Genomic DNA, 22,010 nt, shown 5'->3' on the forward strand with positions numbered 1-22,010 from the left:
ATACATCAAACAAACAAACAAAAAAACCTTCCCAAGCAATAAGTGGTTTTCCTACCTGGTTATCTCTGACCGCTACTATTTTTAATACTGCTTTAGTACTTAAACAACATTTCTCATCTAAGGGCTTTCTAGCGTACGCGTGCCTCAGTTGCACCCCCTGTAGCCCTACAATCTAACAGTCATCACCAAATCAAACCCAAATAGATCAGTCTAGGATATAAAGGAACAGAAGTTTTACGAAAACCTGATCAATAGCTTTATAAATATCTTTCTTGCTCTGTCAGGGGAATATAACCTTTCTGACAGACAATAACATCACGTTGGTCTACCAAAATTGCCACTTCAAACGAGCAGGAAAGTCATCGAAAAGCTGTATATGTTCTTTCACTACCGCACTGACCACATCCTTCCAAAACCAGCTAGCATCTAAAACGTTCACAAACGACAGCTAATTCTGCTTTTAAATGTTCCACTGTATAAGACTACCTGTCCATAAACACATACGTGCGTAATTTCCACTAAACCTGAATTTTTTAGTATTTTTGAGAAAATGTTTTTCTACGAAAGTTCATATTTTAGTCACTTGCTCTACAGTGTTTTCTTTTAGACAAAAGATGGGTTCTTGCATAGAAAGTACAGTTTTCTAGCGGGCATATTAAAGGACTAAAAAGTATTGCATTAGTTACGTCTTACAGCTTATGAGAAGCAGAAAACCGGTTTCATGTTTAGATGCAAGCTATGACTCATCCTGGGCAGAGATAAACTGAAACACATACCCGTTAAATAGCAAACACAAACAATTTTCCAACATGAGGATTAATGACCGATGATAACTATAAATTAATTTTCATCTTTTATAAATCAAACAAAGCCCCTTCTATAAATGTCAAAGCAATCTCTTCAGGTAAGAAGCCAAATCAAAGCAGAAAGAAGTCACTTAAATATTATAGTTATTACTGGGTACCAAATCAAGTATTTCTTTACCAGAATCACTGTAGTGTTTATGAAATATTTCAAGACTAAAAAAAGGACTGGAGCTTAAAACATTGCTTTAATTTATTCTTATGTATTTTGTAACTGCTTTTGGACATCAAAGGACTACAAGATCCCTAATTCTGATGCATACAAACATCATTATCTCTGCAATAATCGAGTCCAAGTTAAATTGCATATTCAAAATGAAGAACATTTTCTTTTTCTACTGCTCTCTTGCTATTGCTTGAAGCAGCTTTGTGTAATTATTGAATGGGTTAAAATTTAACTGAACATAAGGAGGCTGCTACTAGCAGACAGAAGGGGGATGAAAAAAAATCAGAGTCAGAGACCTAATAGTGGACAATTTTGAAAATTATAGTGTGTGTCAATAATGGAGATAACAGTGAGATTCAAAAGGAATAATCTCAAATAATAGGGAAAATGAGCACCTGCCAGCAACAAAGCCATTAGTATCAGGGCTTTTATCTTTGCCACTGTTAAGTTTGTCAGCATCTCCAGACACAGCAAATGAAACACAGTAAAAATCTAACTGGGAAGCAATTCCATTCACTCAGAAAACACTACTGTGGAGTTTGAAAATAAACGCTTCCAGTATGAAACTCATTGTCCAATTGTTGGTAATAAACACTGCAAATCCAGCAGAGCCACTGCTGGGTCTAACTAGGTTTGCAGATGCTACGGCTTAATCAGCCACGCACATCACCGCTAAGGGACAGGCAATGCCCAAACAAGAAGCAGAAGGCTCCTGATCAAAGATCCCAGACACAGGAATTTGCCTGTGCAGACTACCCAGTGTGATCAAATGTGAGCCTTCCCCAGAAAGATGAAAACCAAGGGCTTGTAAAACCATGTCTGAGGCACAAGACCTGGAATACAGTGACTTGGGAATGGGAAGCCTTCTAGGAAAGCCCTCGTTGAGAAGGCTGATGGTTAGGCCTCTTCAGTCGGGAGCAGAGAGGGACTGGGGAGCGTAACTGAGGTGGAAGAAGAGGAAAAGAGAGATGGTACTGCACTAGTGGGGAACGAGAAGACAAATTCTGTAGCTGAGCAACAGAGCTACACAGCTTAACATTCAGAAAAAGGTGACAGGAGCTGAAGGCAACAATACTCCTCTCACTAGTAACATATAACAAAGTGCAAAATATGTAACAGTTGTTAATTCTCAAACTCCCAACCCAAGTGGTATTACTGTGCCCACGTAAAGATAGGGAACCAAGGCAAAAACTACCTCAGCTCACACACACAGCAGGTATCGGGTGGATCCTAAACCCATCATTACTCGCCAGTCCTATTGTCCTTAGCAGCACAATACCCGCGTAACACTAGCTGCTTGGATCTCAGCCACAGGCAGTTTAAAGCTTCATCGCCTGCCCACAAGCCTGAGGGTGGAAAAAGGTGGTCGGGGCACATATAAACTTGGACACTGTGAAAGGACCATGGCGGAACAGGGAAAGACAGGGATGGTTCTGCTCTAAAGCTGTACTGAGGGCAAGCAGCGTTTGTAGTAACAATTAGATATGCAAATAAGCACACTGAAAATTAGTGACTGTTTACTGTTGTCATGGCGAAAAAAAGCACCCTCAGTTCTGGGTCAGACCCAAGCATCGCATTTTCTTTCTGTCATTGGTAAATAAAGCTGCAGAGAGCACTGGAAAACCAAGGGGCCAGCACTTCTCAATACAGCTCAACCTGGGACCGGGAAAGGTTAAGGCTCAGTGGGACAGGGGAGAAACATGACCGAAACGAAAAGCCTCCCTGCATCACTCCAGAAAGATAGGACCATGACAGCTCTGCAGGCCCTTACAGCTACCATGAGATACAGGCACAGTCATGAAGAAACAAGGCGAAGGCAAAGCTGTTTCCCAACATAAAGGGGGCAGGCGTGGGGGGAAACAGAGGGCAATATGCCCCATGAGGTACCCAGCTCTGATCCCTTGAAGCTATATGGAAAGACCTTAGCTGAAATGAGATCCACACTTGTCTGAAGCCTCTGTGAATCCTTGACCACCGCTACATTAGCGTCCCCTGTTAAATGATGGCTGCTAAGAGGGAAGAGGGGGCAATCAATCTATTCAGACTCAGTTTGCCCACCCTGGCGGTTTCCTCATAGGAGCAGCTGGCCAGAGCATTGCTTTTGTTCCAGCAGCCACACACACAAAAAAATCCCACAGAAAAACCAAGATAAGTTTATAATGGAAACCCTGACACAACCTTAACTATAGCCTCCTGAATAGAAGGCTATAATCTGATCTGTGTGTGAACTAGCTCCCCTTGTCTCAATAGTATTTATCTTACTTTAACTCCTGTTACAAAAGGGTTGAGTCATATAGCAGAGCTAGCCAAGTAACAAAACTGCAAGGCTTGCTAAAACTCCATCCAGATTCAAGGATAAACAGGCTCAAGCCTAACCCAGGTTAGAAGAGAAATTCTTCACGGGAGTGCAGTTAGCCAGACCTCAGGGCCTTCAGACAATGGTATTTTCTTCTGCACCGCAGAGATTATTACAGCCCTGCAGAGCGGTGGGAGGGAGAGGGTAGAGAGCACAGGGCTCTGCCCTTTGGTTCATGGTAACACGTACTACCCAGGGCCCAAGAAACCTGATCCCGTAGCAACCTCATGTATGGAAAGTGCCCCAATCAGATTTCACTATGTCAGGAGAAGAACAGTATTTACTCTGCATACAGATTAGTCACAAAACTGGGTCACTTCTTGCCTTCTCAGAGACAGAGGGAGAGAAGAAAAAAAAATAAGGCTTCTTTTTCAGATCTTTTTCTGTCTTCCTCTGAATTTTTAAAACTACCTGATGCAGTGTGGTCAGTCATGGCTGCCTAAGCTGATCAAACGACACCTGCATGGGTAACGTTAAAGCACATTACACTCACCAGGCTTGCCTTTCTTAGAATTCAAATTCAGCTCATTAGCTACTTACCGGTTCTTTTCTAGTTCGTTGTGCGTAGACCTGGAAGATAAACAAAAATTTGGATTAGCCACCTTTGATCTCCCAGCACAGAACTCCAATCACTGCAAGCTGTAAACACCCCCAATGGCATATTTCAGCATGAAGCCAACCAACTACATGTATTAAAACATAGCTATAACCTCCCTCTCTCCCTGGCGAGATGAGATTCCCCGTCCTAAGCTTGTATTGACTAGCTATGCGCAAAGCTAGTACTCTTCCTGGTGTCAGAGGAAACGTTTCCTAGAGAATTAAAAGCACATGAAATCCCAAGGAGAAGCAATGATTAAAACAGGGGACCAGAGTCAAGCATTTCCAGACTGTATCTTTGGCTCTACCATCAGTTCAGTACAGGACTACAGTTACATTTCTTTGTGCTTCAGTTTTTCCATCTACCCTGTAAAAATATTGATATCATCTCCCAACACAGGAATTTGTGGAGCCTTAATTAACATACACATAATACTTGCACATCTCCCAACTGAAACGGCTCTGCAAGGACAAGCCCTGGAATCATTTGGTGGTCACATACTAGATTTATCAAGCTTAGTACAACTTCAAACATGCCCAGCACTTAGGCATGAAATGGGATGTCCACAAAGTGCCACGTCTGCAAACATCAGCAGAGCAGAGTAGCATTTTTAGGATGCCCAGAAACCCCTCAGGGACTGAAATGGCACTGCCACAACGTGAGCTTGCCGCAGAGCGAGTGACCCATATAGTGGCACTGTGACCACTTGACAATGGAGGGGGATTTGTCTTTTTACCTGCCCGCCATGTCACATACACTGCCAGCACTCCATAAGTCAGAGCTCAGAGCATGAAAATGAGACCAACTAGAAACAAAGGGGAAAAACAAGTCTGTTTTCCCAGTCGCTGTGATGACAGCTTGAATGGCAAAGAAAAAAAAGAAAAATTGTAATCCTTTCAGGATTTCTAATCTAACAATGTTTTTAGTAACCCAGGTAGAGTTGTCAAGGATTACTTAAAAAGGATAGCCATTTATCCAACATGCGTCTTTAACAGAAGGTCACCTTAAAATAAGAGTAAAAGGAGCCCAAGAGCTTAATAAAAAGGATCTATTTTCTGTAATTTGGCATCACATTTCTTCCGGAGCTCTGAGAAGATTATCCTCTATCCCCCATCTGGAGAATCCCGCAGAGAATTCTACAATTAGGGAACTGAATGAAGGATGTGCTCCAAGGGAAACCCTGCAATAATTAAATGCTTCTCAGAAAAAAAGGGAGGAGGAGCACTTAACAGGTGCTAGAACCTCAGTGAAGATGACGAATAAACTGCGGATGTCTGCAAAAAACAATGCAAATGAGTCTCAGCTTGCCATGGCCGAGAGCTGCGGGCGACCAGCGGGACAACAAACTAAAAACTTTACTGTACGCCTGTGCAATGTCCACCGTGCAGTGGGATGCGGGGTCCCCTGAGGGCAAAGTACACTACAGCCAAACTTCTAAAGCAGAGGAAACTCCCAAAGCAAAACCTTAAATTCCTCCTCCCCAGGAACACTGAACCCCTTGAGTCTAGTTCTCAGGAATCAGACACAAACATAATCCACATTTAGTCCAGAAGAGTCTCCCAAAAACCAAAACCACATCCCCATGGAGTCTAAACCAGCAAAATCCATTGGCTGGGCAACTGGAATGCAACTGGGTATAAATTAACCCTCCGGAGGCTGAGCCGAGGCCCCTTTAGAACCACTGCCCACGTATTCTTCGGAACATGCTTGTTGATCTTATTTACCGTATGTTCCTGCAGGAGACTTTGCACTCTTCTTGCCTGTTCCATTAGCAGCTATAAAGCCAGAGATACGCAATGGCTTGAATTCCTATATTATATCAAGCCAATTATCAAGGCCAGCACTGAAAGAACAAAGTTTGGCCCACTGCTGTGAACAAAATTAAAACAGCAGGTTCTCCCTACTCCTCTCACACAGGAGACTCTTTATTACCTATTTTCTTTCTGATGAGCAACACAATTGAGAGGGGTCACAGGCTTGCTTTTCACCAAGTCAGGAAACTTATGCTGTGACTTTTAACCATATCAGTGGCAAATTAAAAACAAAAACCAAAACCCCCAAACACTTTCTGACTGTGCTGAATGCAAACAAAAGAATCTCTGCAATGTAAAATGATTCCTATGGGAATGCGACCTCTGTCGTCTCTGCTTTGCTTCGTCTTACTGAGGACATTTGGAAAAGTCTTAAATTTTCCTTTCATTTAAATGTAGAGAAAAAAAAAAGTCCCCCTCCCCCCCAGTTCTCTGACTGGCATTCTCTATGCCAGCTTCCCTTCGCTCGGGCAATGGACACAGGAAAAACCCTCCCTCTTCTGTTCATAATTCACTTCACTTTCTGTAGTTCCCGATCGAGAGATTAATTTTCTCCCCTTGTCTTGGGGTTGCACATGTTACTAAGATTTATCTGGAGTTAAATAAGGACAGTGCTGCCAGTGCAGTAGATTTAAAAAAAAAGAAAAAAAGGGAGAGAGATACAGGAACCTCTACTGATACTGCATTCAGAAAAAAGCTTTTGCACAGCCACAGAATCAAATGTAACTGGACCTCTTAAACTAAGATGGGAACCTAGACAGTATCGCCACACTGAACTCAAAGCCCCATCCTTGCAGGGCATCACCAGCTTTTGGATGAGCACACAGACAAACACCATGGCCACAAAGCATCACAACACTTGAGGAACCTTTTGGGTTTACTTGTAACACTTTGTATTTACAACAGCAGGGAATCGGTGCCTTCACTGAAACATTGCTCTGCTGCCCTTGGCAGTCAGTCACAGCCCGCGCCATGCAGTAACGTAAGGACACTGCTGCTGACCGCAGACCCGAGCGGCTCACGTCCCCGCTGTCAGCCGGACAGGGCAAGCCAGACCTTGCCTCCACCCACACAGCTGAAACCGCCACCATGCGGGTACAGGCACGTTCAGAGAGGAAACCAAAAGCCCAAGCACACTGGCAAAAGCCCAAGTACCGGCACTGCCTCCAGCCTGCCCCGCTTCAAAACCTCAGCCACAACTGAAAGGTAGCTCAGCACAAACTAACTGCAGGATTCTCTTAAAAGTCAGGTTCCCCCCCCCCCAAAAAAAAAACAAAAAAAACCCCAGTAGTTAGTTCTTTAAAGAGAAAACATCCAAACTGGTAACAGTCCCTAAAAAACTTAAAGAACATTATATAAAGAATGAGAATCCTGATGAATGCGTTTGGGAACAGCTCAGGAAGAGATCAAGAAAGAGCTTTAGAAGCTTAATATACAGGAGCCAAGGAAACAACAACAAGAACAGCAAGCAGGCCCCATCACAATTTTTAAAAACACGAAGCTGAAAGAAGAGAAACTCAAGTCTGTCCCTCTTTTCCCCAGATATCTGAAACTGCATACAAAATAATAAGAAACACACAGAGCAGCAATTGTCAGTCACACTAACTTAAGGTCAGACGCAACAACCTCTTTGCATCTCTTACTGCAATTCTTGCTACCCAACCTTGTGACAAGGTGTTCCTGAAACACTAAGCTACATTGAATTCCCTCAGTGAGTGAGACACTGTAAATAAGTTATCAGCTTATCCCATTTTCTTTATTTAAATAAAATCCCTCAGGCCAGGGTAAGGGCTGCCAAACTTTCCCAGAGCACAGGTAAGCCAACAAAACAAACTGTCAGGGAGGAACAAGCTCTGTAGAGCACTGAATTCATATCTCACTGGTGTTTTTACTGTAATTATAATCACAAAGCTGCCACATGACATTAAACACAACTGACCTTTCTGTTTTACATATTTAGTATTGATAAACAGCCCAACAAATGCATTTGCAGTGTATCTGCATTTTGCTTTGGTTTCTCAGAGAGGAAGTTATCTTTTACTGGGAAAAGATGACAATCAAGCGTCCTTGTCCTACCTAATACGCAGGTGGCACTAAGACCCAATGACCCTGGCATCGCCTTCGACCCGACCACCCTCCTCTCTGTATCTGGCACTGGGTTCAGCAGAGCTCAGGACTCCAAGAGCTCCATCTCCATCACAGCAGAGATGCCTGAGGCTCAGGAGGTGCTCCTGGCCTTCCCTGCTGCAGGGTACTGAGGCAGGGGGAAATCAACTCTTCAAATATAGGTCCTTAACACAAGGCCAGTGCACGTCCTCCAAACCAGACCCATAACTCACTCACTTCACTCTGCTCTAGCAAGAGATTAATCATGAAAGAAGTACTCCATCCGCTTGTGCAAACCAATGCATGGTTACCTTAACTGTGTTTAGTGAAGCAGTAAGACCAACTTGGCATCCAGGCCAACTGTTTTCCATCTTACCTTATGCTGCCCAGGTAGCAGCCACCCCTGTCGCTTATGCATCGCCACATCATCTCCTTCATTTTACAATCCTTTCCCACCTTCTGCCTGTTGACATCTATTTGTCTGACCAAATTCCCCTCCAGGAAATGCCTTCTTCCATTCCTCTAGCCAAAATCAACCCTCTGGGAAAAACACTGAATTAAGTGACTGCTCTCTCCTTCATATAAGTTCTTCCTCAAAAACTACTTCTACTGGAAACTGCCAAACAACAGGACAAAATAAACTAAAAGGAAGGGTGATTTTTCAATTTTAAATCAACTGACTTGTATGAACAAAACCAAACGTATTGGCTAAGGAATTCCATCATTTTGGTAGCATTTCCAAAGGCAATAGACTAACACCATAACCAGTCTATCAAATCAAGGGCACAAGACATAGCCTGAGAAGTCTACAGAAAAGCTCCATCAGTAGGTGAGACGTTCAGCCCAACAGTAAGATAAACCACGATCAGAGAGTTGCTGCACAAGAGTCAAATCTTTCTGTCAAGATGGAAACGCTCGGTGATGGAGTTTCCAAGGGAACTGTGAACCCACCTCACTTCCGGGAGGCCAAGGTCCCTGGCTCCTAGAAGACCATGTGGAGTCCTGGGAACACAGCAGCTTATGTTACTCATGCTGCCAACAGCTTGTACAGTTAGGAGTAGGATGTAGCTGAACAGGAGATGGCACAGTTGGAGCACGTCTTCCTGCTACACCCTTACGTTCTTTGCAAATGCTAGGCTCCAGTCCAACCACAGCCTCACCTCAGCTTTGCTTAGGAGAGATTCTAACAAAACATTTCCTTGCAAGTAACGCTAGAGCCAAAAGTTCTCTTAGTCATTATTTTCTCGAGATCCCCCTGCACAGTCTGGCCTTCAGGTCCACAGTAAACGCTTCTCCACAAGGAGCTGAACTGAGGAGACAGAACAGGCTATGTTTCACCTTCTCACTGACGTCAATGGAGATGTACCAGATTAATCTGGCCCCAAACTCTGGCTAGTTTTTCTGTCACTCTTAGACTGACATGGTATCAGATTCCTCCCAAGGCTCTGATCAAAGCTGTTTTCCCAGGATCAAGCCAGTCCCTCTTCAAAGTTCACATTCTCAGTCACCAGCTGAGAAGGGGACACAACTGCACTGGCATCTATTCCTGTTTATTCATCTTTGAGAAAGCAGAAGTGGCCCCATAGCCCGTTTCGGCTCCCGACAACGAGAAGGAGTTCCTCCATGTGGTTTGCAATGACCGCAGCAAGTCACCTACCCCAGGGTTTCTATATTGTCCTGAAAGCCTCCTGCAACACTCGCTCAAAAACATCAACAGCACACAACCCTTGAAGAATTAAATGTCTTCAAAGCCATCTACAGTCTTTATGCAGGCCCCCCTTAGTTTGGTACCTGCATCTCATTACCATTCTTTCTGTTTGCAACATCTCTGAAATGAACTATTCCCTATCACTTTTTAGGCAGGGTGTCCACAACAACAACGCCCAGCAAAACTAACTGATTCTCCCAAGGTCACACGAGAGCCTGTGGCAAAGCAGGGTACTGAACTTACGTTCCCTAAATCCCAGGATAAGGGCTGCACCAGTGGCTTGCTGTTCTCGGGCATCCCATAGAGACATCTAACAAGGATACTTGTACCATCTGATTCTCGGGTCCAAAAGGAGAAATCACATAATCAATGTAAGCTGTAAGTGGGAAAGTGAAAAAAGCTCAAACCCTATACCATCCCTTGCACCCCGCCCAGTTAAGAGAGCCAACTCTCTACTCGGACACCATGGTATGAGGCGCCAGAGAAGAATCTAAAGAGAGAGCACAAAGCCAAGGAATACTATTTTACTGATACAATTCATCTGATAGACACATCAGGCACAACCTTCAGGTGGAGAAGAAACTGCGGCAGCAGCCCCAGATAGAGCTCTGGGCTGGTGTCGCACGTTTTGCTTTCTCAGCACGAGGGAGGAGGTAGCAGGAAGACTCCTCTTCCTTGCTGAGCACCATGAGTCTCTCGGTTCCAGAGCTGGGCTCCCCTAAACCAGAGCTTCTGACCCTGCAGCCAGAGAGACACCCCAATTAGTTGCACAAGGCAGTGCTCTGCAGGGGAAGGGTTTTCCAAGTCAGGCTGTGGAACAGCAAGAAGGTTGTTCTGCATTCACTGCTGAGCTCTGTGGCCTGCAAAGGAGCCCCCAGCTGGCTTCTTTCCCTCCCCTACCAGCCGGGAGCCACTGTGCAGGTCTCCTGCTCTTTCTCCTATACCACCGGACATGCCACGTGCAGAGGCAGGTCCCAGCCCCAAGCGCTAAGGGAAAACTGCCCCACATATACACTCACTCAGGGCCCTGCCTGGCCAAGAGGAACTGGGTTTGCTGAACAAGCAGCTATTCAATATTTTGTTTTCTCCTCACTGTTCAATGCGTGGCCTCAAGCCAAGCCCTGCTCTGAATACAGAGCCAGTGGTTTCCTTACAGGCTTTTCTACAGTCTCACGGAGAGCAGCAGCTAGGCAGTTCACCAACACGTTTATTGTCAGACATCCTTGTTTTCCAAGTGGTAAGCTGAGAAACAGAGAAGTCAGAGCTGCAGTTTCTTGTCCCTCTGGGTATCTCGATGAAGAAGACCCCAAGGGCCTGGTTTTCTGGACCACTTTACAGGTTCAAAGCATTGCTCCCACCAGTGCTCCTTGCGGCTGTGCATTGTCAGCACTTCCACAGCTCAGATCCCAGGCTCACACCTTGGGAAAAAAAAAAATATCAAGACATGAAGAACGGGCTATCTGGGAGCTTCCTATGACAAGCTGGGCTAAAAGTGACTTGCTGAGCGTTCACACCGGGTTGCTGGAGGGGTCAGGAGTGAAACGAGTAGTCCAGAGAGCTATTCACTGCTTTATCATCTGCCTTCTAACTTTCGTGACAAGTGAGTAAAGCTCCTACAGAAATCATCTCCTACCTTCCCCACCCATAGTTAACCACATCAGAAGGCACTGGTGCACATCAGATCATACACAAAGGGTGACATACGTTCGTTTTGGGTCGTATCTTAACTATTTCAGGAGAGACACTCTAGCCCACCTCCCTTGAACACAGAGCTGCTGACAGCTTCTATAATGACTTAGAATTGGGCCAATTCAGGTGGATTCTCACAGGTTAAGGAAAGGCAAATTCCGTTTTCAGAAAGGAGAAACTCCTGCCTATGATCCACGATGCAAGGGAATCAACTTCTCGGAAACAGAGTCTGGATTTTTTTTAAAACCCCTAGCAAAATGATTTTTTTCAAGACCTGATGAGGAAAAATCAGGTGGCTTTACCACGGCACTGCCAAGCTCCCCACAGGAATGAAGAAGTTGAAAGCACAGAACAAGGACAGTGAAATACAGACGCTCCCTTGCGCCCATGCCAGGTGTGTGCTGACCCCAGGATCCCAGTCATCATAAACGGATCATTTGAAGCAAAATGGATTATTTAAACAGCACAAGGCACAAACTCCATTCATCCCCTGCTAACACCCTAATATCTCTGCTCACAAAGTTTTCTCTGTTTAATATTGAAGTGTATTAGAGAGCAGGGCGAGATCTGACACTGCAGGAGGCTCTGCGTGGCCCCTGTACCCTGCCCCACTGCTTTCAGCAGGCTCCACAAGAGTCCCGATACAAGGTCAAGGCCTCAATATCTTCCAAAGAGTCACCAGAACCAGTATGTTAGGTTACAGAAAGAGAGTAAAGACACTGCGGGCAATTTTCGAACCCACTTAAGACACTTAGGATCTTAAGCCCCATTTTCTTTCAAACAGCCTTAAGTTCCTAAAAACTAATGCTGCTTACCGAAAACAGGATTAGAAAAGTGTGCGCATTACCCCAATGTACAGATGGTAGGAACCACGTAATGTACAGATGGTGGGACCCAGGCAGATCATCTTGACATGCCCAGATCTTACAGCCCTTCATTTGCAGTCTCAGGAAAGGATCCAAGGCCCAGCATGCCAGCCCTTTGCCCTATACCATGCTTCTTCCCACACATAACATTACCCTTTAGAGGAAGATGGTCATATCCAGAAATAGCCTTAGCCATGTCATCCACAAAGCAACAGTCTGTTTGGGGAACATACACTTCACCACAACACACACCTTCTGACCTAAAGAAACTGCCTCCAGATCCACTAGGGAAAATAAGGCTTTTTGAGTAAATGTCACCTGGCTTGAAATTCACTTTGTTTGAAAAGAAACTGATGGCATTTGCATGGCTCTGGGCCAGACCAGACTTTCTTCACTTCTATTTACACTTGTTAGTTATCTCTCATGTTACAACTATATTGCTGCAATACTGTGCCTGGAGATGCATGGAGGGAAAGTATATTTGAAAAGAGGAAAAATACAATAACTATCTATATATTGTATTAGGGAAATCAGGAAGATAATCTAGATCTCCTGATAGCCAGAATCACATCCTGTCAATAAGGACATACCTATCTAGCATTTAGGAGACAGAGTCACAAAAAATAAAAAAAAAAGAAAGAAAGCAGAGAAAAGGAAAGCTCCGATTTGTTCTGTTCTTGCAGTTCTGGCTCACAAGCAGCAGCCGCTACCACAAAGGCAGCAAGGTTGCTACCTCCTGCTGCTGCCAGATGGCCAAGCTACCTGTGAAGCAGTTCACAAACAGCTGCAGTTTGTAGTCCCACTTTTCAAGGCAAAGTAGAACTGGTGCCATTTTACCTTGCCATAGCTATAAACTGATTTATAAACAGCTGGCTGTCCAAGCAGCAGGGCCACAGCCACTGGGATAATAGTCTCAATAGCCATCCCTGTCCCTGCCCATGACTGCTGGCACTCAGTTAATACCCTCTTCTCAATGGTGTAACAGAAGGAAGGAGCTAAAGTACGAGTGCTCATAAAATAATCAAGCATCTTATGCAGAAGAACTTTAATCACAACTGAGGCAAGAGAAATGCTCTCAGTCCACATGCCTGTTTGCCACAGAGCAAGCAGTGATAGTAAGAGCAAGCAATTAAGATAATGTTGAAAATCATCTAGACTACTTCAAACTGCTGCATAAAGCAGCAGAACTGAAGTGAAATCACATTCGGAACAGAAAATGCAAGTACAGGAGGCAGCACAGAAATGAGAGATGGGAATATATCCAGAGGGATGGAAAAAGCAGGCTTGTTGCCCCTGAGCTGATCAACGAGACAGTGTCTCGTGACAAAGAGATCCAGGCAAAGGCCAGCCAAGTGCAAAGTCCCCGAGACCCATAGCCTCTGATCAAGAGAGCTCAAAACAGTCAACAAAAACAAATCCTATCTTGGTTGGTGCAGAGGGGGTAGCGAGTAGCAGCCAACTCTCTCAAGAAGAGAACAAACAGAAGCCAGCCTCCGAATTCAGGCAAAAGTTTGTCAGGAAGGACCAGAGGATAACGAACAGCAGTAAGTCCAACACACGTGACAAGTAACTCAGCAACATGACATGCAAAGATGGACTGAATTGCCTGGGTCAGGAAGAGAAGCGTATTTGAAAGATCAAGCAGGAGCAAGAAAGGAAAAAGTCAGTCTTACCTACAGAAGGGAGGCCAATGGGAACAACACTACAGGCAACAACCAAGTCACTGTTAACCAAAGAGTCAGGTTAAATAAAAGCACCAAGGATAAATCCCCGCACGTGTTATGGATGAGTCATCATATAGAGAAGAGGATACAGAAATGCAGAAGCACAGGGAGATGAAAAACTAACAAATAAGAAATACTAATTAAACAAGGGAATTGACTGTGCACTGAATACAGTGTTCCTCAGCAGAAACACAAGATGAGCAACTCCAGGAAGAGATAACCAAGTTCAGCCCAAATATCCTGCCCACCATCCCAGGACACCAGTTAGCAGCTGGGGCTAACAACCTTCACGTTTCAAGAGACTCCAGCACCAAAATCTGCAGTTTCTCATCACCCTACCAGCACCACCATCACCAGCGCAAATCAGCCAGTAGCGGTTGCAACAGAGCTCGACCTGGGTAGCACCACAACACACACAGCGTGAGCCCGAACAGTCCCACTGCTGCAAAACAGCACGTTCCTATAGAGACTTCCTCCAAATCTGGGAGGAATAAGCTCTCAGCCACTGAGAGCAATGCTCCATGCAAGACAGGTGCTGCAACAGTGAATTATAGCTGAGTTGCAGATATATCAGCAACCGGGCCTGATTCCGGTTTACATGAAAGACTCCATGTGTAACTTAAGCAGTCTCAGAAGACTGTAAATTATACCTACTGAAGACATCCATGTATAAATTCAGCCCAGATTCATGGGCTTCCGCCACACAGATCTCTATATTTGTGTGCCTATATTACCAATATACAATAGAAAACAGGAAGCACAACTCTGGTGTCTTCCCACTTGGATGGCTCTAAAATAAATAGGGTGACAGAGGGGAACATAGAGGGTTTCCCCATTGGGAACTGCCATACCAAACTCGGGTGCTTTCAGAGACCTCATTCCTCAATAGGGAGTGGGATTTATGCTTCTCAAGACTTTCGCTGGGCTCACCCTCACTTTCTGTACTTCCCTCAGTAACCCATCCGTTGTGGTACAGCAGAGCCAAACATCATGAGAAGACCCTCATCTACGCTGGATACCTTTTTGCCTAAATCGCTGGCAGGATCTCAACTTCCCACGTAGATCAGTACAGGAAAGGCACAACTCAGCACCGGCAGTTTCAGAAACTCCAGCATCACTACGGCTTGCTTGCCTATACTTGCAAATCGCATTGGTGCGATCTACATAGAACAGGCAGAAGGGATGTGGCTGAGGCCTCACAGAGCTATTTGTTAAGACAGCCCTACCGAGAAGCCTGCTCTAATCAACCACATTCAAATACAAACTTAAAAAGCTAGTGGGATTGGAACAAGGAGGTTTTGCCCGTCGTGCGTTTCACACGGTTTCTCTCTTACTCAGGACTTTGCTCATTTACGGTATTAGGTCTTTAGATTATAGCCTGAACTGATGCTACAATCAAGCCAGAAACAACTCTGAAATTATGTGCAGGTATTACTAGCAGTGCGGGACTTGAGCACAGTTCCTCTCCAGTAAAGAGAAGCCAGAGGTATAATTTTTATGCTCATCTTGCCAATTGGACTACGGAAAGAGGATGGACCAGCAATCTATTTTCCCAGCCTATCATTCAACTGTCATTATGCCTTTTCAGAGAAAAGCCATGCTCACACGTAGTAGGCAATAGCGCTGGCCAAACCCTCTTAGCAGCTCTAACACAAAGAAGTGTTCCTTAACAGCTCAAGCTTGGCCGTTTTTCCCTTTCTTGGAAAGGTAACTAGCATATTCAACTGATTCTAGACAAAATTTCAGGTAACAGCACGATGATTACAGATAGCAATCTCACTGTTTGTACATTATCAAAACGCGGCATAAATCAAAACATGGCACAGCAAATCCCATCCATTCTCTGTATCACATGTGGGTTTGTACCCTATAAAGCAAAGCCAAGTCCTGAGCCATGAACAGAGCTCTCTGGTGCTACAAGACGGCAGACAGAAAGCAGAGTCTCCTTCTCCAACCCACTATACAAAGGCCAGATTTTAACCCACCTACACGCAGTGAGTTGAAACGCAACTCCCATGAGGAGTAAGGTGTGATTCAATGTGAGTGAAAGTGGCTAAAGACGACCCCAAAACAAATAAACAGTATCATCCAGAAACAAACAAACTGAGAGGTTAGGAAGCAGCGAAGATGTCAACAGAAAGCCTTGGGGACTTCGCTGCCTGAGCGGATATGGAAAGAGGGATAGGGGCTTGAGGCAGAAAATGGAGTGACTCTGGCTGACACAAAAGCCTGCTCTTTCACACACTTCTTACATAAGATGGGCAAACCACTCAGCCCCCCGTGCCTTCTCTCCACCAATAAAATAGGAATTATGGCAGAGTCCTAACTCCAGAGGCTGCAGGAGGAACTAAAGATCATCAGCTATTGGGGCAATGAAGCTCCTCAGACAGAAAAGACGTAATATATTCAAAACTTGGTATAAGTAAGTGTTATACCAACAGTCCCCCTACTCCTCCCCTACAGACTGAGGTAGTCACGCAGTACTGGCTCACGCTGTTCTGGTAAGTCAGGCTTTCTTGTGCACCAGACAACCAAGGCTGACTTGCAGCTCTACATGCCACATCCTTCTAGCTTCTGCGCCTGTGAAGCTGTGGCACGTGAAGCCATCACCTGAGGCACAAGAGGCACCTTCCGCATACCTACCTTGCATTCCTGTTCAAGGACAGTGTGCAAACTAAGCCATAAAGCAGCAGTATCTGAGCGTTTCAGTAGCTGCAGCCCCCCGCCCTCTAAAGACAGCTTTAAAGGTCACGAGAGCAGAGGGCCACTGGCTACAAAGAAGATTCAGCACAAAATCAAATGATGGAATTTAGAATTCTGAAAAAAAGTCTTAAGTGGGGCCTGGCTCTTGCAAGAAGCCTCTACAATAGAGGGAGAAAGAAGAGGGAAAAAAAAAAAAAAGAAAAGGAGCTGCATCACTAGGACAGTTCGAAAGGCAAAGAAACACAGGCATCTGGATTTTGAAGACACCAGGTGTCCAAAATGCCCTACCATACCCATTGTAGTCAGATCTGCTGACTCCCAGCTCTACGGGCTGCCTGCCTGCACACTGCGGATGTCTGAAAGGTTTGCTGCTGAGGGCCCTTGGGAAACAGCCTTAGACACAAGGGAAGACAGTGGGAAGAGAGGAAAATGAAAGGAAAAAGAAACTGGATGGAGATCAATCCTTCCCCACGGAACCGAACAATAGATTCTCTGAGCACTCTTAACAGCACAGGCTTCCTGAGAGAGCTGAGGACTCCTAGCATCACTGGGAGGGAGCCTGGCATCTCCCTAAGATCAGGCTGAAAAAATAACAGGCTTTTCTCTATGCCTGGGAGTCTAAAAAAATACAAATGACAACCTAATATTGTCATTTCAGATTCTGATATAAATCTTAACTGCATTAAATTGCTTGTACTGGGGTGGGGAATCATTTGGTATCCCTGCTGTTTATTTCCTGTTCACACAACAATTTATTAAAAAACTTCGCTTATTCTCCAAAAACAGTAAATATCAAACCAGCCCAGTCCTACCTGCAAAAAATCTTTCAAATAGTGGGGTCTGCTCAGAACTGCATCTGCAGAGTTCACAAGAGAAGTTTCCAGGACTAGTGAATGCAGTTAAAGTGCCCAAAGAGCTGTACTCCCAGCATGGTCTACTTGGCTTCTCTAGCAAGTTTTTAGAGCTCAGCTTCTGCCCCACAACTGTCTTCAGAAGGAAGACGACCAACTGATACTGTATGTTAAAGCAAAGTGCTGTTAATTTTTCGTTCCAGTCCCAAACCCAGAAAATACCCTTATCAAGATCCATAAGAAAATTAAAAAAGAAAACCCAAAATAAAAACAGCAAACCAGTGAACCAATCCGTATTAAATTAGAGCTTAGTTTTGACTTTTGCTTTTAGCTATATGTTAAATGAGGTATTTTTAAAAGTCCCCCTTGTTTTCTAGAAAATCCAGGTCCTAACGACTGATTCTCCACACATTTCTGCAGGTGCCTAACTATCCAGTACCTAAGTAGCCCTGACTAAAGCCAACAAGATCACGCATGTTTAATTGCGTACAGGATCTACACCACAGCATGCAATACTAGTCAGTAATCCAAAAGGCCTTAAAATACCCATGCAAAATACTATACATACATATATTTATAAGGCCCCAAGGATTTCAGAGGGGCTCCCCTCTGCAGCAGTCTGCATGCTGTCAGCAGTCTGCAGGACAGAGACAAAGAAAAGGAGGGAAGAGAATCTGAGTCAAAATATCCTTATTTAAAAATGCATCAATCAGAAACAGAGAAAAAGCTTTTTCTTCTAGCTCTACACTCCTATTAAAGGTAGAACAAAAAAGTTATTTCACAGGCACTGGAAGACCATCTTTATTTCTTTAGGAATAAGATCTTCTTCCACCATCACCACCCAGAGCTGTGCTACCTTCTCCTCAGAACTGTCTGGGTAATCGTGCCACGAGAGCACAGTGCTCGTTGCAAAGAAATAGCTGCAACGTCTCGGTCGCAAATACTGATGGGGAAAAACTTGGATTTAAACTACGAAATAAAGAGCGCCTAGGCTTTGTAAACACTTTGAACCTCAGAAGCACAGTTTATTTGGTTCAATGAAGACCAACAAAAACACTCAAGTGTCTCAATTTCTAAGAGTGCATACATTTAAAAAAAAAAAAAAGCAAAGAAAATAGTGCTTTGCTAAGGTTGCTTGAGAGACATCCTTATACAGGAGGCTTTCAAATGATAAAGGTTGCTGTAAGTGACAAAACCCGCAAGAGATCCCATATCTAAAAGCATAACTTTTCTAATTAGATTAAACATTTTGAAACAAAAGTAATCTAAGAAAAATCTCTCACCCAAGCATGAAATGTAAGTTTGGTCCCTCATCAACTGCTAAATGTTTGATTCAAAGTCCACTCAAACAGCTTCACTAGACAGAACTTACTGAACTGTCCCTTTGGTTTTAACAGGAAAGGATGATACAGACCCTCCTTTAAACAAGGCTAATGCTATACTCAGCGTCACACAAAATACACTGCAGCGCACTTAGAGGCACCCTGAACTTCACAGTTGTCACTTCCCAGCACTGCAGCCATCTGGAAAGCCTGCCATCTCCCACAGCAAATGCAAGCTGCTACGACTTGTGCTAAAAGAAACTTCCATCACCAACTGTGTGCGTGAGGGCTGAGCTCCCCGAAAGAGCAGCTCTGATCTCTGGCTAGAGCAGACCTGAGGCCAGTCACCTCTTGGGACTGAAACAAGCACACAGGGCAACACACTATGCACCGCTCACACCGAAGATATGATTTGGCCCTGAATACTCCTTGCATAACGAAGATTTTTAAAGAAGGCTAAGAAGCATCATTCCTGCTTCTCTGTTGCCTTCCCTCCACAACATACTCAGCCTGTCATGCCAAACAGCCCAGCGAGCTGGCCTCAGGATCCTGTTAGAGCCATGCCTACAGACTCCAGGTCTGCAGCGCACGCTGATCACCCCAGCCTCAGGGACGGGGAAGCTCTGCATCCCACTCTAGTCTAGAGGCTGCAGGATTCAGTGCTAAGGAGCTCCTGAGGGGGATGTGCTTCCAGCCCTCCTCAGGAGAAGGGCAGGTTGCCATGACAAAGGCCTTTGAGAGAAAGAGGTGTGGGATGGAAAAATAATAATATGCGAGAAACCCAGGAGGGAAAAAAACAGATCTCAGTTCAGCATTTACTGTCATTTCCCAGCACGAAGTGCCTGGGATTTGGGACCTTAGTTCATAAGAAAAAGGAAAGGAATACAACTACCCTGAAATTAGGAGAGGGTGGATGAAGGAGGGAAGTAAATATAAGTGTGCGGCATACAAAGAGTCCAGGATATGGTGATCCCAAGGAGAACTTCCCCACAGCAAAGTATCCTAACACCACTTCAAATAACCTTTATTATCAAACACCAGGGAAGCACAGGCACAGTAAGAGAAGGAACCTTTCCCCTAGGCCTCTACACCCCAGTTCCCTTCCCAACGGCCTTAAGAAAGCTTTATCGCCTGAGCAACCTGCCACCATTTTATGGATTGCACAGGCCCCACTGCAGTATAAGCAAGCTAGTAATTGTCTTTTTTAATGCTTTACACTTCTTAAGGTTCTCCCTACCGCAGAGGGTCTCAACAAGGTCTGGACACTTCTACAGAGAGGAGCAAAAGAAAACAAAAGCTAGAAAGGATCGTACAGATCTCTCCTACATTTAACAAGCCAAGAAATATCAGAGAGGTGCCAAAAACACGCAGTCCTACAATTGCTAAGCATTCAGAAAGCTGGGAAATCCCACTGCCAAACACATTGTGCATAGCAGCCAGTCATCTCCCTCTCCTCATTTGTCATGGGATATCCAATTTAAAGCATCATTTCCCTGCTTCAAATTATGCCTATCACTACACTCCCAAAGCACTCAGGCTGCGCACACACTACCCCTTCTGTGCAGCAACTTCTGGGCTGCACAGACACCACCATCTTTAACCGGTGTAATGGGAATAGCTATTGCCTGTATCTTCCCTAAACCCTGTGAACAGCTCTCCCCATTCCCCTTCCCTCTGCAGCATCTGAGCCTTGGCACTGAGTCAGCTGGCAGTGCCACTCCAGAGACAGCTCCTCCGTGTCCCCTCTGCTCGCAGCACCATGGATCCAGAAGCGATGTTGTACTTGTGTGTCCCAGGTCTGAACGCCCCTGTGCTCACGCTCCTTCCTCTGAGTTTTCCTGCAGGGAAGTTTCTCTCCCGTCTCCAGTTTCATCCTTCCATCCAGCCCTGCACCCACAATTTCTTGCCCACATCGTACCTGTTGGCCATACTTGCATTGCTGCCACCGCCGCTGTGCTTTCTTGCCCGGCTCAGCCTCCGTGTGGGCTTTGGGTCTTGTAGTCCAGGACTTGGAACTGAGGGAAAGGCCGAGGCATAGCCATGTTCACACTCTGCACAAGAATCAACAGGCAGGGTGTGAAAAAGGGTAATTCCAAAAAAAAAAAAACCCCAACCAAAAAAAAAAAAACCAGCAGGCAGGCCTCGTGCTAACCCACCACCAGCCTAGGTGGGGAGGCTCTGAAGCACAAAAACTGTGCAGGAAAGTGACTGGCAATGCATTTAGAGAGAACTGGACTGGGAGGTGGCGAAAAGAGAGGAAGGGGAGTGTAAAGGCTCTGCCAGCCTTGGAGGAAGGACACCACATCTCCAACACCTGGAAACATCAAAAGGAGACACAACAGCCTACAGACTCCCTCGCCCCTCTCTCCTCGTTCGAGCTAGGCGTACTGAGCAAAGCAGACGTGTTTCACTGTGCCATCGTGGTCTCTGCAAACCCTGACCCTCACCCCACCGTCCCTCCTGTCCAGCAGGAAACTTTCAAGCCAACCCACGGTTTTCCCCCAAGGAATCTCCTTCACCTCCAGCTCCCCTCCTCTGTGAGGGTCTTCCACCTCAACCACAACCTCGAGGGGCACCTGGCTAACCCTAACTTCAGCCCCACGCTGTCGGGGGGTTTGCGGTCAGCCCAGCAGGAAACGCTCACCCTGACCCCCTTGGCCTCTCCCCCCCGGCTGGGGCTGCCGGACCCCAGCGCCGCTCCCGCCACCGGGGGGGGGGGGGGGGCAAGCTGCCGCCCCAGCACCGTCCTCCCATTACCTCGCTCCCTGCGCTCCAGATACTCGGCCGCCTCCAGCAGCCGCTGGATGTTGATCATCTGCACCCGCTCCATGGCCCCCCGGCCGGCAGCGGGGGGGGGGGGGGGGGGGCCTGCGCAGGCCGGGTCCCCTCCGCCCCCTCTCGCCGTCCCTGCCTACCGGCTGCCCCTCCTCGCAGCCGCACCGCTCTGCCCCTGCCCGCGGCGGCCGGGCGGCGGGTGCCAGCAGAGCCTGGAGGAAGGGCCAGGATCCTTCATCCTCCTCCTCCTCCTCCTCCCGACAAACAGCGGGGCCGGAGGGGTTTCTGACCGACAGGGCCGGTCCCTGCCCCGGCCTGGCGCTGCCCCCGCCTGCCGCCCCGGCTCCGGCCTGGACTCACCCCCCGGGCCCCCACCTGGATTTATCCCCGGCCCGGCCCGGCCCGGCCCGGCCCGCGCGCCCGCCGCCCCCCGCCTCGCACCACTTTGTTTACCTCTGCCGAGCGCTCACGG

At 46.1% G+C, this 22,010-nt stretch overlaps 1 protein-coding gene across 2 annotated transcripts in view; it reads right to left on the bottom strand.

Annotated features, from left to right (window-relative positions):
• Nucleotides 1-22,010, bottom strand: part of MXI1 (MAX interactor 1, dimerization protein) — a 57,097-nt gene that overhangs the window by 26,863 nt on the left and 8,224 nt on the right. The window contains exons 1-3 of one of the 2 annotated variants that reach the window (XM_068949649.1): nucleotides 21,521-21,669; nucleotides 20,682-20,814; nucleotides 3,926-3,955 (exon numbers count right to left, since the gene is read on the bottom strand). In XM_068949649.1, the coding sequence (XP_068805750.1) occupies nucleotides 3,926-3,955; nucleotides 20,682-20,814; nucleotides 21,521-21,593 (236 nt within the window). In that variant the 5' untranslated portion in view covers nucleotides 21,594-21,669. Of the gene's footprint in view, nucleotides 1-3,925; nucleotides 3,956-20,681; nucleotides 20,815-21,520; nucleotides 21,670-22,010 lie in introns of those variants that run through there. The other variant, XM_068949648.1, reaches the window with a different exon arrangement.

Source organism: Struthio camelus, chromosome 7, assembly GCF_040807025.1.
Source record: "Struthio camelus isolate bStrCam1 chromosome 7, bStrCam1.hap1, whole genome shotgun sequence".
Lineage (NCBI taxonomy): Eukaryota > Metazoa > Chordata > Aves > Struthioniformes > Struthionidae > Struthio > Struthio camelus.